The 18305-nt window shown below is 27.6% G+C and overlaps 2 protein-coding genes across 2 annotated transcripts in view; one reads left to right on the top strand and one right to left on the bottom strand.

Annotated features, from left to right (window-relative positions):
* Positions 1 to 15649, bottom strand: part of LOC130900065 (iron-sulfur protein NUBPL) — a 72524-nt gene extending 56875 nt beyond the window's left edge. Inside the window, exon 1 of the mRNA XM_057810397.1 lies at positions 15544 to 15649. The gene's annotated coding sequence lies outside the window, so the exon portion shown is untranslated. The remainder of the gene's footprint in view (positions 1 to 15543) is intronic.
* Positions 1 to 18159, top strand: part of LOC130900062 (putative mediator of RNA polymerase II transcription subunit 26) — a 71889-nt gene extending 53730 nt beyond the window's left edge. The window contains exons 6-7 of the mRNA XM_057810386.1: positions 2863 to 3077; positions 6681 to 18159. Of these exons, the coding sequence (XP_057666369.1) occupies positions 2863 to 3077; positions 6681 to 7108 (643 nt within the window). The 3' untranslated portion in view covers positions 7109 to 18159. The remainder of the gene's footprint in view (positions 1 to 2862; positions 3078 to 6680) is intronic.
* Positions 18160 to 18305: the final 146 nt, after the last annotated feature.

An 18305-nucleotide genomic window follows, 5' to 3' on the forward strand; every position in this document is an offset into this window, starting at 1 on the left:
TTGAAATTCATTTGTTTCTTACTATGTAATCTATAACATATATTCGATGGGTTAGGACGTAAAAACACGCATTTCTCTACCACCACCAACCCCAATCAATTTCCTGTTGGGGTGGTAACAACCTCAAGCGAAAATGTCGAAATATATATATTACTGTCCTTTTCTAACTCATGAAAAGATCTCAAAATTTCTAGATTAATCTGGAAACTTTCAAAATGTTCGAAGAAAGTTCTAGAATAGTCTGCAAACTTCCAAAATGTTTGAGAAAGTTCTAGAATGATCTAGAAACTTCCGAAATGAGTGCAGTTTAATCAAAATGTTCGGAGAAAGTTCTAGAATAGTCTAGAAAGTTCCAAAATGAGTACAATTTATTCCAAAATGTTCGAAGAAAGTTCTAGAATAGTCTGCAAACTTCCAAAATGTTTGAGAAAGTTCTAGAATGATCTAGAAACTTCCAAAATGAGTGCAGTTTAATCAAAATGTTCGGAGAAAGTTCTAGAATAGTCTAGAAAGTTCCAAAATGAGTACAATTTATTCCAAAATGTTCGAAGAAAGTTCTAGAATGATCTAGAAACTTCCGAAATGAGTGCAGTTTAATCAAAATGTTCGGAGAAAGTTCTAGAATAGTCTAGAAAGTTCCAAAATGAGTACAATTTATTCCAAAATGTTCGAAGAAAGTTCTAGAATAGTCTGCAAACTTCCAAAATGTTTGAGAAAGTTCTAGAATGATCTAGAAACTTCCAAAATGAGTGCAGTTTAATCAAAATGTTCGGAGAAAGTTCTAGAATAGTCTAGAAAGTTCCAAAATGAGTACAATTTATTCCAAAATGTTCGAAGAAAGTTCTAGAATAGTCTGCAAACTTCCAAAATGTTTGAGAAAGTTCTAGAATGATCTAGAAACTTCCGAAATGAGTGCAGTTTAATCAAAATGTTCGGAGAAAGTTCTAGAATAGTCTAGAAAGTTCCAAAATGAGTACAATTTATTCCAAAATGTTCGAAGAAAGTTCTAGAATAGTCTGCAAACTTCCAAAATGTTTGAGAAAGTTCTAGAATGATCTAGAAACTTCCGAAATGAGTGCAGTTTAATCAAAATGTTCGGAGAAAGTTCTAGAATAGTCTAGAAAGTTCCAAAATGAGTACAATTTATTCCAAAATGTTCGAAGAAAGTTCTAGAATAGTCTGCAAACTTCCAAAATGTTTGAGAAAGTTCTAGAATGATCTAGAAACTTCCAAAATGAGTGCAGTTTAATCAAAATGTTCGGAGAAAGTTCTAGAATAGTCTAGAAAGTTCCAAAATGAGTACAATTTATTCCAAAATGTTCGAAGAAAGTTCTAGAATAGTCTGCAAACTTCCAAAATGTTTGAGAAAGTTCTAGAATGATCTAGAAACTTCCAAAATGAGTGCAGTTTAATCAAAATGTTCGGAGAAAGTTCTAGAATAGTCTAGAAAGTTCCAAAATGAGTACAATTTATTCCAAAATGTTCGAAGAAAGTTCTAGAATAGTCTGCAAACTTCCAAAATGTTTGAGAAAGTTCTAGAATGATCTAGAAACTTCCGAAATGAGTGCAGTTTAATCAAAATGTTCGGAGAAAGTTCTAGAATAGTCTAGAAAGTTCCAAAATGAGTACAATTTATTCCAAAATGTTCGAAGAAAGTTCTAGAATAGTCTGCAAACTTCCAAAATGTTTGAGAAAGTTCTAGAATGATCTAGAAACTTCCGAAATGAGTGCAGTTTAATCAAAATGTTCGGAGAAAGTTCTAGAATAGTCTAGAAAGTTCCAAAATTAGTACAATTTATTCCAAAATGTTCGAAGAAAGTTCTAGAATGATCTAGAAACTTCCGAAATGAGTGCAGTTTAATCAAAATGTTCGGAGAAAGTTCTAGAATAGTCTAGAAAGTTCCAAAATTAGTACAATTTATTCCAACATGTTCGAAGAAAGTTCTAGAATGATTTGGAAACTTCCAAAATGTTTGAGAAAGTTTTAGAATGATCTAGAAACTTCCGAAATGAGTGCAGTTTAATCAAAATGTTCGGAGAAAGTTCTAGAATAGTCTAGAAAGTTCCAAAATGAGTACAATTTATTCCAAAATGTTCGAAGAAAGTTATAGAATGATTTGGAAACTTCCAAAATGTTTGAGATAGTTTTAGAATGATCTGGAAACTTCCAAAACGAGTGCAGTTTAATCAAAATGTTCGGAGAAAGTTCTAGAATAGTCTAGAAAGTTCCAAAATGAGTACAATTTATTCCAAAATGTTCGAAGAAAGTTATAGAATGATTTGGAAACTTCCAAAATGTTTGAGAAAGTTTTAGAATGATCTGGAAACTTCCAAAACGAGTGCAGTTTAATCAAAATGTTCGGAGAAAGTTCTAGAATAGTCTAGAAAGTTCCAAAATGAGTACAATTTATTCCAAAATGTTCGAAGAAAGTTATAGAATGATTTGGAAACTTCCAAAATGTTTGAGATAGTTTTAGAATGATCTGGAAACCTCCAAAATGTTTGAGAAAGTTCTAGAATGATCTGGAAACTTCCAAAATATTTGAGAAAGTTCTAGAATGATCCGGAAACTTCCAAAATAATTACAATCTATTCCAAATGTTCGAAGAAAGTTCTAGAAACTTCCGAAATGTTTGAGAAAGTTCTATAACGATCTGGAAACTTCCAAAACGAGTGCAGTTTATTCAAAATGTTCGAAGAAAGTTCCAAAACGAGTGCAATTTGTCATGATCGATTCAGAATGTTCCACAACGTTCTAGAAATTTTTTCTGTTTCTGTTATTTTCGCTTGTGTCATTTTCTTCAAGGCAGTGCACATGCTGATCAGACGCTTGATCTTGAATTTTCCATTTTGTTGTTGTAGGCCTCTACACGAAGCTGTCGAAAACGGTTTCGTAGAAATTGCGAGGTTGCTATTATCTTACGGCGCCGATCCCACTTTAGCAACCTATTCGGGTTTGACGCCCTTGGCGTTGACCAACGATGAAGTGACTAAAGACTTTTTGATGAATCATTTGAACGATATCGAAGGCGAAGTTGCATCGCAGTGGTATTCGACAGGACCGGCATCAATTTTTGGTAAGTTTTATCGTTATTATCGAATCGCATGTTAATTTTGACAAATTTTGAATTATTTTGTGTCTAAATCAACTTTATTTTGAAATCGTAGCAAAAACTTGGAGAAATATTCTTTTCCGATTACCTCTGAATTCAAATTAAACGTGGCAACGTCGAAAATATACTTCTAATATATAATTGATTACATTGATATAGTCCGTAGGCCTACGTTTAAAATTATATTTTCACTATTTATTTTTGGAAATTCAATTATATTATTTTGTAGGGCGTAATTTTTTTACTATTTTGATGTTTACAAATTTTTTATACGAGGGAAAATGAAAAAGATATCAGCGTATAAGTGTCAAACATCGAGTACGTCTCTATTTTCGAAAAATTAAGAGTCAAATTTTGTTAATTTTGGAAATTTAAATATAAAATGTTATAGAACGTAAAATTTCCTATAACTTTGATATATACAATTTTTATATACGAGGGAAAATGAAAAAGATATCAGCGTATAAGTGTCAAACATCGAGTACGTCCTTATTTTCGAAAAATTAAGAGTCAAATTTTGTTAATTTTGGAAATTTAAATATAAAATGTTATAGAACGTAAAATTTCCTATAACTTTGATATATACAATTTTTATATACGAGGGAAAATGAAAAAGATATCAGCGTATAAGTGTCAAACATCGAGTACGTCTCTATTTTCGAAAAATTAAGAGTCAAATTTTGTTAATTTTGGAAATTTAAATATAAAATGTTATAGAACGTAAAATTTCCTATAACTTTGATATATACAATTTTTATATACGAGGGAAAATGAAAAAGATATCAGCGTATAAGTGTCAAACATCGAGTACGTCTCTATTTTCGAAAAATTAAGAGTCAAATTTTGTTAATTTTGGAAATTTAAATATAAAATGTTATAGAACGTAAAATTTCCTATAACTTTGATATATACAATTTTTATATACGAGGGAAAATGAAAAAGATATCAGCGTATAAGTGTCAAACATCGAGTACGTCTCTATTTTCGAAAAATTAAGAGTCAAATTTTGTTAATTTTGGAAATTTAAATATAAAATGTTATAGAACGTAAAATTTCCTATAACTTTGATATATACAATTTTTATATACGAGGGAAAATGAAAAAGATATCAGCGTATAAGTGTCAAACATCGAGTACGTCTCTATTTTCGAAAAATTAAGAGTCAAATTTTGTTAATTTTGGAAATTTAAATATAAAATGTTATAGAACGTAAAATTTCCTATAACTTTGATATATACAATTTTTATATACGAGGGAAAATGAAAAAGATATCAGCGTATAAGTGTCAAACATCGAGTACGTCTCTATTTTCGAAAAATTAAGAGTCAAATTTTGTTAATTTTGGAAATTTAAATATAAAATGTTATAGAACGTAAAATTTCCTATAACTTTGATATATACAATTTTTATATACGAGGGAAAATGAAAAAGATATCAGCGTATAAGTGTCAAACATCGAGTACGTCTCTATTTTCGAAAAATTAAGAGTCAAATTTTGTTAATTTTGGAAATTTAAATATAAAATGTTATAGAACGTAAAATTTCCTATAACTTTGATATATACAATTTTTATATACGAGGGAAAATGAAAAAGATATCAGCGTATAAGTGTCAAACATCGAGTACGTCTCTATTTTCGAAAAATTAAGAGTCAAATTTTGTTAATTTTGGAAATTTAAATATAAAATGTTATAGAACGTAAAATTTCCTATAACTTTGATATATACAATTTTTATATACGAGGGAAAATGAAAAAGATATCAGCGTATAAGTGTCAAACATCGAGTACGTCTCTATTTTCGAAAAATTAAGAGTCAAATTTTGTTAATTTTGGAAATTTAAATATAAAATGTTATAGAACGTAAAATTTCCTATAACTTTGATATATACAATTTTTATATACGAGGGAAAATGAAAAAGATATCAGCGTATAAGTGTCAAACATCGAGTACGTCTCTATTTTCGAAAAATTAAGAGTCAAATTTTGTTAATTTTGGAAATTTAAATATAAAATGTTATAGAACGTAAAATTTCCTATAACTTTGATATATACAATTTTTATATACGAGGGAAAATGAAAAAGATATCAGCGTATAAGTGTCAAACATCGAGTACGTCTCTATTTTCGAAAAATTAAGAGTCAAATTTTGTTAATTTTGGAAATTTAAATATAAAATGTTATAGAACGTAAAATTTCCTATAACTTTGATATATACAATTTTTATATACGAGGGAAAATGAAAAAGATATCAGCGTATAAGTGTCAAACATCGAGTACGTCTCTATTTTCGAAAAATTAAGAGTCAAATTTTGTTAATTTTGGAAATTTAAATATAAAATGTTATAGAACGTAAAATTTCCTATAACTTTGATATATACAATTTTTATATACGAGGGAAAATGAAAAAGATATCAGCGTATAAGTGTCAAACATCGAGTACGTCTCTATTTTCGAAAAATTAAGAGTCAAATTTTGTTAATTTTGGAAATTTAAATATAAAATGTTATAGAACGTAAAATTTCCTATAACTTTGATATATACAATTTTTATATACGAGGGAAAATGAAAAAGATATCAGCGTATAAGTGTCAAACATCGAGTACGTCTCTATTTTCGAAAAATTAAGAGTCAAATTTTGTTAATTTTGGAAATTTAAATATAAAATGTTATAGAACGTAAAATTTCCTATAACTTTGATATATACAATTTTTATATACGAGGGAAAATGAAAAAGATATCAGCGTATAAGTGTCAAACATCGAGTACGTCTCTATTTTCGAAAAATTAAGAGTCAAATTTTGTTAATTTTGGAAATTTAAATATAAAATGTTATAGAACGTAAAATTTTCTATAACTTTGATATATACAATTTTTATATACGAGGGAAAATGAAAAAGATATCAGCGTATAAGTGTCAAACATCGAGTACGTCTCTATTTTCGAAAAATTAAGAGTCAAATTTTGTTAATTTTGGAAATTTAAATATAAAATGTTATAGAACGTAAAATTTCCTATAACTTTGATATATACAATTTTTATATACGAGGGAAAATGAAAAAGATATCAGCGTATAAGTGTCAAACATCGAGTACGTCTCTATTTTCGAAAAATTAAGAGTCAAATTTTGTTAATTTTTGAAATTTAAATATAAAATGTTATAGAACGTAAAATTTCCTATAACTTTGATATATACAATTTTTATATACGAGGGAAAATGAAAAAGATATCAGCTTATAAGTGTCAAACATCGAGTACGTCTCTATTTTCGAAAAATTAAGAGTCAAATTTTGTTAATTTTTGAAATTTAAATATGAAATGTTATAGAACGTAAAATTTCCTATAACTTTGATATATACAATTTTTATATACGAGGGAAAATGAAAAAGATATCAGCTTATAAGTGTCAAACATCGAGTACGTCTCTATTTTCGAAAAATTAAGAGTCAAATTTTGTTAATTTTTGAAATTTAAATATGAAATGTTATAGAACGTAAAATTCCCCACAACTCCGATATCTAAAAGGAAAAAAAATTATTAAAAACTAAGTTGAATATTTATTTTCACAGATCCCGTGGATCAGATCGGTTTCAACGTACTAGACAACGTCCCCAGTCCGGATCCCGAAGAAGAAGAAGAAGACATCGACTTCGAAATGTCCGAAAGTCTTCTACCAAATCTGTATACGTTGTGCAACGAACCCCCCACCGACCGATGGGTGTTACTCCAGGATCTCTCGACCATTCTCAAAATAAAATCCAGAGACGCTTTACTCAAACAGATTTGCCCCCCTTCGACGTCCGGCGTCGCTCCCAATAACAAAAACATTATAAGGGAACTCAGAATGCCGGAGTTTTTAGATCAGGCGCGGTGTTGCCAGTTCTTGAACGCCGGCGAGAAAATCAACACGCGCGCCAACAAAATCGCCCTCGTCAAATATACGGATAAAGTTCGGGAACTTTTGAACATCGAAAGTGTCGTGATAAAGGCCAGGTGACCCGAGGGGTACCGATCCCATTAACTTTTCCTTTTTTTAACCCCCCCCCCCCTTTCCCCCTCTTTTTATTTTTATTTTTTCTACGATAATAAGGAGCCGTGATATTATTTCTAATTGTGATTTAGGTTTGCAATTTTGTTATGATGCGGTATTTTCGATATTTCTACGCTGGTTTATTTTATTTTTTTTTTGTTTATTGAAAAAAAAATTATTGATAATGATGTGATGGTTTCGCTATCGATTTTTATCGATTAATTCGAGTTTCGAGTGCAATTTTGTTTTATTATATGGAAAAAAATCGAAAAAAACTTTTCGTTTCAACGTTCAGAATATTCATTTCGATTTATTTACTGCGGAATTGGTGTTTAAGTGTGGAAAAATCGACTTCGGGACGTGATAATTCAATTTAAAATCATTTTTGTGCCCCCCTACAACACTTTTCGTACCAAAATAATTATTTTTCACTTCTTTTCGATGAATTTATCCCCTAAAATGAGATTTACAATAATTTTGAGACAAAAAAATCAATTTAGATACTTCATAATGCACATTAAAATCATTTTTGTCCCCCTGCAACACTTTTCTTGCCAAAATAATTATTTTTCACTTCTTTTCGATGAATTTATCCCCTAAAATGAGTTTTACAATAATTTTGAGACAAAAAAATCAATTTAGATACTTCATAATCCACATTGAAATCATTTTTGTGCCCCCCCTACAACATTTTTTATATTAAAATAATTTTTTTGGTGTCTTTCAGATTAAATTATCCCTTGAAATGAGTTTTGTGCCTAAGAAATGATTTTTATTTAAATAAAAACAATTTAGATACTTCATAATGCACATTAAAATCATTTTTGTCCCCCTGCAACACTTTTCTTACCAAAATAATTATTTTTCACTTCTTTTCGATGAATTTATCCCCTAAAATGAGTTTTACAATAATTTTGAGACAAAAAAATCAATTTAGATACTTCATAATCCACATTGAAATCATTTTTGTGCCCCCCCTACAACATTTTTTATATTAAAATAATTTTTTTGGTGTCTTTCAGATTAAATTATCCCTTGAAATGAGTTTTGTGCCTAAGAAATGATTTTTATTTAAATAAAAACAATTTAGATACTTCATAATGCACATTAAAATCATTTTTGTCCCCCTGCAACACTTTTCGTACCAAAATAATTATTTTTCACTTCTTTTCGATGAATTTATCCCCTAAAATGAGTTTTACAATAATTTTGAGACAAAAAAATCAATTTAGATACTTCATAATCCACATTGAAATCATTTTTGTGCCCCCCCTACAACATTTTTTATATTAAAATAATTTTTTTGGTGTCTTTCAGATTAAATTATCCCTTGAAATGAGTTTTGTGCCTAAGAAATGATTTTTATTTAAATAAAAACAATTTAGATACTTCATAATGCACATTAAAATCATTTTTGTCCCCCTGCAACACTTTTCGTACCAAAATAATTATTTTTCACTTCTTTTCGATGAATTTATCCCCTAAAATGAGTTTTACAATAATTTTGAGACAAAAAAATCAATTTAGATACTTCATAATCCACATTGAAATCATTTTTGTGCCCCCCCTACAACATTTTTTATATTAAAATAATTTTTTTGGTGTCTTTCAGATTAAATTATCCCTTGAAATGAGTTTTGTGCCTAAGAAATGATTTTTATTTAAATAAAAACAATTTAGATACTTCATAATGCACATTAAAATCATTTTTGTCCCCCTGCAACACTTTTCGTACCAAAATAATTATTTTTCACTTCTTTTCGATGAATTTATCCCCTAAAATGAGTTTTACAATAATTTTGAGACAAAAAAATCAATTTAGATACTTCATAATCCACATTGAAATCATTTTTGTGCCCCCCCTACAACATTTTTTATATTAAAATAATTTTTTGGTGTCTTTCAGATTAAATTATCCCTTGAAATGAGTTTTGTACCTAAGAAATGATTTTTATTTCAGAAAAACAATTTAGATACTTCATAATCTACATTAAAATCATTTTTGTCCCCCCTACAACACTTTTTGTACCAAAATATTTTTTTTTCACTTCTTTTCGATGAATTTATCCCCTAAAATTAGTTCGTTCATTCATAAATTTTTGTTTAAAAAAAAAAAAGAAATAATTATTATCGGTATGTTCATTAATACTAATCTGACGAAATCGTTTTGTTTGTCCCACAACTGGACATTGTAACTATGTTGAATTAATATTTTTCTATCCAAAATTACTCAAAAATACGATAATTTAAATTTGAAATATAAAGCGAAAATTTTCAAAATTATACAGGGTACTCGTTAAATACAATTCTAGTAAATATTTTTTAATGAATATTTCTAAACGTTTAATTTTGTTACTTAACAATATTTTTTGTTAGTTAGCTACCAATAAGATATTGAAATAATAAATTTGGTATTTAATACACTATAAAGTATATTTTGAAGTATTATCAATCAATTTTCGTCCCAATCTGTCATTTGCTGGTTTTATAACTAACCTGAGATCCTAAAATATTAATTTAGAAGAGTTCGAGAATATTTCATGGCTGTATAATCGTATAGACAAAGGCTAAATAACAGAAGAAAGGTATTTAATTTGGCCTCTTACATTATAATACAACCAACTATACCGAATAGAATGACGACGATATTTAGTTTAGAATTAATGGATTTTCATCTTGTTTACGAGGGTTTATTAATAGAAATTGAGGTTATACCAAAACCAATGATTGATTTTACAAAATATATCAGTCAACTTCGTTTCCCATCTGCATCTGTCGTCCGATGCTTATAAAGATAACATAAGGCACTAAAATATTGGTTTAGATGAGTTTGAGAATATTTCATGGCTGTTTAATCATATAGATAAATTACAGAAGAAAAGTACCTAAGATTCTTGCCAATGATTAATTTTGACGTTTGCTTATGCATGAACTTTTTGAAATACCCTCATAAGTTGTTTAGATCAGTTTTAAATCTTTTAAATTTCCCAAAAATATCTGATAAACGTAGAAAAATGCATATTTTCAAAACAATACAAAAAAAGAGAAATAAATAAACTTACCTTTGTTGTTATTAACTAAATTTTACCACTAGGACATTCGATAAAATAAAAGCTACACTATAACAATATGGTATTAGTTTTATATGTTTCACTCGTTGTTTTATGAAGAAATGCGTTGAACAATATTGTTTTTATTAAGTTTATTTCATTTAAAATTCATTTTAAAACAGTAACCTCATTATTTAAATATGAATTTATAGTTATTCACTTCTTTATTTGTTTTAATTGTTTACAACTTTTATAGTTAGTTCTGACAGGAAGTTATTCATTGAAAACACTTCTTCTTTTATTTCCAGTCTGCCGGCCTTTTGCTTTTTGGTAAAAATGTATGAAAACAAAAAGAATTCATAAAAAGTTTTGTTTCAGTTGTTGTTTTATGAAGAAATACGTTAAATAATGTTGCTTTTAATAAATTCATTTCATTTAGATCTTATTTTAAAACTGTAATCACATAATTAAAATATAAATTTTTATTTACTTACTTTGTGATTTGTTTTAATAGTTTACAACTTTTATAACTAGTTCTGACGGGAAGTTATTCATTGAAAACACTTCTTCTTTTATTTCCAGTCTGCCGGCCTTTTGCTTTTTGGTAAAAATGTATGAAAACAAAAAGAATTCATAAAAAGTTTTGTTTCAGTTGTTGTTTTATGAAGAAATACGTTAAATAATGTTGCTTTTAATAAATTCATTTCATTTAGATCTTATTTTAAAACTGTAATCACATAATTAAAATATAAATTTTTATTTACTTACTTTGTGATTTGTTTTAATAGTTTACAACTTTTATAACTAGTTCTGACGGGAAGTTATTCATTGAAAACACTTCTTCTTTTATTTCCAGTCTGCTGGCCTTTTGCTTTTTGGTAAAAATGTATGTAAACAAAAAGAATTCATAAAAAGTTTTGTTTCAGTTGTTGTTTTATGAAGAAATACGTTAAATAATGTTGCTTTTAATAAATTTATTTCATTTAGATCTTATTTTAAAACTGTAATCACATAATTAAAATATAAATTTTTATTTACTTACCTTGTGATTTGTTTTAATTGATTACAATTTTATAGTTAGTTCTGACGGGAAATTATATATTGAAAACACTTCTTCTTTTATTTACAGTGTATTACAGCTGGCCTTTTTCTTTTCGGTATTATGTATCTTGTATAATTGGTTGCATAACTAATATTTATTTTTCAATAAAAAAAAAAGATTTTGATCGAAACATTTGATGAATTTTATAACAATTTTATTTTTATTTACGTTTGTTTATACATTTGATGAATCTAAATAGATTTTTAAGTTTGTTATTGTTTTAATTTTTTTCAAACCATCACATTAAATTTATTTTTGTTTGGAAAATGTACGCAGAAATTTATTTTTTAAGAATTAACTGATAAGTTACCAGCTTTTTAGAAAATTTTACTTGGAATTTAGGCATAAACGTTTAGATAAGGATCCAAAGATTGATATCATTTTGTTCAAAAAGAAAATCGAACTGAATTTGATATATCGAAAATAATGATTAATTTTGACCAATTTTAAGAATTAAAATTACACAGAATTGTGTCTAAAATGGTAAAATTTGTGAAAGAAATCGCTTAAATTACTGATAAAAAGTTTAATTTTCGGTATATTTTGACCAAGTGATATTAATCAACATTTAATGTTGTGAAAGTGCAATTTTTGTGACTGTGTAAAAACGAAATGGTCCAGAAAAATAATAAAAAATAGTTAAAACAGAATTTTATATATTTATGAGTTATGTGATGTTAATAGTAAGAACAGAAATTAGTAACACTAAAAAAATGTAATTTAAAAATAAAAAAAACTTGTCTATGAATTCGATTTTGTTAATACTGCCCTTAAATATTGAAAAAATAAACACCTCTCGTTAATTATCATTGAATCGTATACAATTATTTCAACTTGGCAACGATGTTAAACTCCAAGTCTGCAAAACACGTCAGATATTTTACACCGTTGCCGCGTTGTAATTTTTTCTCTAGTTCTTTTGGATAAAATAAATTAACTCGTCTATTAATTCGATTTTGTTAATACTACCCTTGAATATTGAGAAAATAAAATGCGTCAAATATATATGGCATGATACATTTAAAAATTAGCAGCTGCGAATAAACAAAATAAATTATCAGTTTCTCTTCTACAACTATTTCAACGTGGCAACGATGTTAAACTCGCAAGTCTGCAAAACACGTCAGATATTTTACACCGTTGCCGCGTTGTAATTTTTTCTCTAGTTGTTTGCATAAAATAAATTAACTCGTCTATTAATTCGATTTTGTTAATACTACCTTTGAATATTGAGAAAATAAAATGCGTAAAATATATATGGCATGGTACATTTAAAAATCAGCAGCTCCGAATAAACAAAATAAATTATCAGTTTCTCTTCTACAACTATTTCAACGTAGCAACGATGTTAAACTCCAAGTCTGCAAAACACGTCAGATGTTTTACACCGTTGCCGCGTTGAAATTTTTTCTCTAGTTCTTTTGGATAAAATAAATTAACTCGTCTATTAATTCGATTTTGTTAATACTACCCTTGAATATTGAGAAAATAAAATGCGTAAATATAGATGGCATGGTACATTTAAAAATCAGCAGCTCCGAATAAACAAAATAAATTATCAGTTTCTCTTCTACAACTATTTCAACGTAGCAACGATGTTAAACTCAAAGTCTGCAAAACACGTCAGATATTTTACACCGTTGCCGCGTTGAAATTTTTTCTCTAGTTCTTTTGGATAAAATAAATTAACTCGTCTATTAATTCGATTTTGTTAATACTACCCTTGAATATTGAGAAAATAAAATGCGTAAATATAGATGGCATGGTACATTTAAAAATCAGCAGCTCCGAATAAACAAAATAAATTATCAGTTTCTCTTCTACAACTATTTCAACGTAGCAATGATGTTAAACTCCAAGTCTGCAAACAGGTCAGATATTTTACACCGTTGCCGCGTTGTAATTTTTTCACTAGTTCTTTTGGATAAAATAAATTAACTCGATTTTGATAATACTACCCCTGAATATTGAGAAAATAAACTGTGTGAAAAATATTGAGCATAATATATTTAAATTTGAATAATAATTGAATAAATTATCACTTAATCATTTAAAACGCATAAAAATGACGACTTTTAGGTTAAGTTTGGAAGACGCGACAAATGTTTTACAGCGTTGCCGCGTTGTAATTTTTTTCTAGTTGTTTGCAGAAAATGTATACAACTAAAAATTGTTATTAATTAGAAATTATGAAATAATAGTTTTTGTTCTACCCAGTTATCAATTATTATAAAATGCAAATAAAAAACGACAAACAGCACAAAAATAACTAATTCGAACAAGAATTTCCAGTTTCGACAATAAATCATACAACACTGGAGACTTATGCTACACGGCTACCAACTTTTGGAATATAATTCTCCCTAAAACACGAGCGATGATGTCACCAACACTTTTGATTGATAGATTATGTTCGATGGCTGTAATTTTCATACTATCATGTCAAAATTATAAATTTCACTATTAGTTATCTAAAAATTTATAAGATATGTGATTTAAATATTGCTTAACGAGCCTAGGTTTGAAAATATGAAAATTATAACAAAAAAATTAATTTAATAAAATATTAAAGTGTCAACAATGGCGTTAGGTTAGTTTACTGCCCTAGTACAATTGAGAAATCTAGCAAATTGTCAAAATGGCCGCCGTGGGGCACACAAATGCTTCTGCTATAAATTTTGTGGGATTTGTAAAGTTATTTGTTGGATTTTAGACTAACTTGCAGACTAACTAAAAAAATACTTCGAAATTACTCATTTTTAGGTGTATTAATTTCACTAAAAATTATCTAAAAAGTATCTATGGAGTCCTATTAACAATTTAAAATAAAGAAACAACACAAAACAACTCTCGCCACCGGAAGTAACCAAAAAAGCACGGACACGTACGTGATAATCGATTGTTTACCCCACGGCCGCCATTTTGACGTAGATCAGCTGTTTTATTAGATTTCCTAATAAAATACATCATTAGAACATTCGAATGACAATATTAGACATTGACAGGAAACTTTTTACTACACAGTTGTCAGTTTTTTACCATTTGACAATTGAAAGTCTTAAAAAAATGTGACAATCTAACAAAAATGGTGACAAGATTGCATTGAGCTACAAAAAAAACAGTAAGAGGTGATTTATTTCACAAGAATGACAATTATTGTTATCAATAATATTTTCCTACGAAATCTTAGACTTGAGGGTTGATGCAATCAACGATTGGGGTTGGGGATTCGCTTGTACTTGACGGTTGGTCATTATCCCGAATTTTTTCCACTCCTCTTATGTTAAACATCTATTAGGTATCTTCTTCTTTTTTTATTATACTTGTTAAAGTGTCAAATGACGTTTACAGTAACCATTTCTTCTATTGTCTTCTTCTTTTTCGATTCTTCTGAAGTTTTCTCCTTTTTTGAGTTTTTGTCCCCTGTTATTTTATCCCGTCTATCCATTTCTTCGTTTTCAATGAAATTTCCATACCAATCTACTGGTTTTCATTGTATTTTCTATAATTCGTTTCGGTTTTGTTTACTTTTAACATTTACGTTTTATCCCTTTTAGTTTTATTGAATATTCCAAATCCAAATCTATATTTTTATATCTAGGTATTGTTTTTTTACTTTATGTATCAAAGCAATTATTATTGACAACGAACCATAGACAAAATTTGCATATAAAAGTTGTAGAATCAAAAAATCTAACCTGTCACCTAACATAACCTCAAATATTTGAGAAAAAATCGCAAAAAAGATTCATTACTTTCATTAGTTTGAGGTTAGGTGAAAAATAAATTACAGATAGTTTTATTCCCAAATTTCCCCAACTATATCTTAGTACTACAAAAATCCCGGATATAATTAAGTATTAAATATTTATTTTCCCTATAAAAAGCACTAACGTGATATTATTACAACATTTTAAATTGATAATAACTTTGCATAACAAATTTTATCACCTATGAAAAATTGCAAATCAAACTATATCTCAATCAAATTGTTTTTTATTTATAAACTTTTATTTGTAATTCTAAATAATATTTATCCAACGTCGGTTTGTTATATTTATTTGAAACAAAATATTTTCAAAAGTTTCATTTCCTATTTGTGCTGTTCACAACTATCGCGATTATTAATTTAAAAAATGAATCATATCAATAATAATTGTCAAGAAATTATTTGCTGGGCAGTGTTTATTTCCAATATTTGATTCTATAAATATAAAGTAATTTGATAATTTCGATTTTGTTTCACTTACCTTAAATGTTTCTAACCTCAAATTTAGTTCTTGCCTTGGCCTTACGGAGACGAATAACACTTGATGAAATGCACTAACAGTTGCGTTATGTACTAAACACTTGAATTTAATTTTCAAAACATAAATTCATAATTAAATATTCATATCTGAATCACTATAGTTTACATATCAAATCATTTATCACCAGAAATTTACAACGTTGCCTAATTTATATATCTCATATTCCCTAGCCAGTCGTGAATTAGGCATGAATTGACGCCATATTCTTTACTTGTCGCTGTCACAACTTACCGTCAGACTCGTTATAGGCCAGTCAAATTTTGTTAAAAAAAATTAAAAAAAAAAAACAACTCCATTGTATTGACACAGATTGTAGTTCAACTTTTTTTAATATTTAAATAAGGCGCAGATATGATGTTAACGCCCTTGCCAATATATTTCGCGTATGATGTCAATTCGATCGTACATAAACTGTGATTTGGAACTTTCACACCTAACCTTAAAATCGTTTTACTTTATTAAAATTGTATGTATGCATACATATTTCCTCCTTTTTTGTATCACTGTAGAGCTAAACGATTCGTAAATGTTTTGTTTTACTTGATATTTTTCATAACCTAAAAATATTGATCATATACGTCACTAATGTTTGAGACATATTTCGAGATAATAATTGTTATCAAAACGCTCAGGGACCGTAAAAGTACTATTAATGAAATTAATAATAAAAAATGTTAGTAATAGTAATATACGTTTGTATAAATGTAATATTATGTAGAAATTAAAAACGATATACGTTGTAAATATTTATTTTTTATTTTTTAAGAACGCTTCTGTTTCTATTTGAAAGAGTGTAAATGTAATATAATAAAAGTGAATAAAAAATGACAGACTTTCAGAGTAATTGACAGATTCTTAAATGTCGTCCCGAATTAATTAAATGTTTAATGTTACTTTGTACTCTATAAAACAAAAAAAAATATTCTATTAACAAATATCTCTTACCTGTTTGTGATTTTAGTTCAAGAAAACTTCTTCCAGATGTGCTTGATTTATTTTTTCCCAATTAGTTTTTATATTCATTAATATTTTTCATAAACCTCCTGGACTATATATAACTTATGTTGAAGACAACACTTATTTACTAGACACAGGGTTGCCAGATTTCGTTTAAATATTTTGTAATAAAAACTAATGAATATCTTTAACTTTTTATATTTCTTTTGATAAATCGTCTTGATTTCAGTCTTTTTTGATAGAAAACAAGTTTCAAAATACAGATAAATTAAAAGAGAACTAAAATGAAGACGAACAGCTTCACTATTTTATGATATATACAGATGATGCAAAGAATTGTTAACAGAATTGGCAACACGTTATTAACTTTTGCTGAAGATTCGTTTTGTATTATTTCAACAAACAAAAATCATATATTTATACAATGAATACCTGATAAATACACCACATAAGCAAACCATTAGTTTTTCTCACCTTTTTTCGGATGGTCTGAATCGATCTTAACTTGCAAATAGGAAAATTCTACACAATCTGACAACCTTGTTATATTTTTCATGAAAGAAATTAACTAATAAAAAATGTCATGATCATTTTCACGTTTTTGCTTGTGTTGATACTTTTTTATCTTATAGTTTTTGTCACTATTGTTAAGTTATATTCTTCCTTACTTGATATTATTAAATTGAGGTTATCTACCACGTAAACTGTTTGTTTGTTTAAATTATTGAAATGTGATTTGAACAACGTCAATATAAATGATTGGAATTTATTCAAAGGTCGAAACGATTTAAATAAAAACCTGTATAGAGTACCCAGTAACAAAAATGTGAAATGAATGTAAAATATAAATATTTTCTTCCCTCTCAATGTCTGTCTGTGTCTTGCTTTGTAAATAAGAGTTTCTCGTAACAGAAATCAAAGTGGTTATTTTTTTTCTGTTTGGGTCGTCTTTAAGTGATATCTACAGAATTAATTGAGTCATATGTGACAAAAAACTAGCTTGAATGTTTTATAATCCAGACGAACTGTTAATAAAATTATTTTTTTTTTTAAATTCAACGTCCACCTGTATGTTTTTGTGTCATTAAAATTCCACGAATGGTTCATTTGAAACATTGTTTAAAATAAAACATTTTTTAAGGTCTTAGCATACCTTGAATATAAAATAATGATTGCCCAATATAATTACGCAATTATGTGAAATATTTTCATTTATATTTATATATTTACTTTTTAATTTGACACTATACAATAGACGACATAATTTTCTTAAAAACTTATATAATGTGTTAATGTAATATACAGAGTGTCCAATTGAAAATAACATGGTAGTTTTTGTTTCATGAAATGGCCCAATTTATTCTTTAGTTTTTTTCCCTCGTTAGATATCTTGTACAATCAAAAAGAGGGTTATCTGTGATGAAAAACTTGAGGCAAAGTGCAATGCTTTTCTGTAAAATGATATTGTGATTTTGCCAATTTGTCCTATATGTGTGAATTAGAAGATATTTTTAATTTATCCAATTTTTTTTCACATTTTTAATGTTTTCTGTTGTATAAAATATGTGAAATACTAATAAATATTATATATCCAGAAAATAGTCTTTTTTTACAACTTCTACTTGAGAAAATATCCCTCTATAATATCATTAAAATTCGAAAATAAACATGATATAATACTAAACGTAAGAAAATAACTAAATGGCGGCAATACACATTACACAACATAATTTGGTGTTGCCAAC

Source organism: Diorhabda carinulata, chromosome 12 (assembly GCF_026250575.1).
Source record: "Diorhabda carinulata isolate Delta chromosome 12, icDioCari1.1, whole genome shotgun sequence".
NCBI classification, from domain to species: domain Eukaryota; kingdom Metazoa; phylum Arthropoda; class Insecta; order Coleoptera; family Chrysomelidae; genus Diorhabda; species Diorhabda carinulata.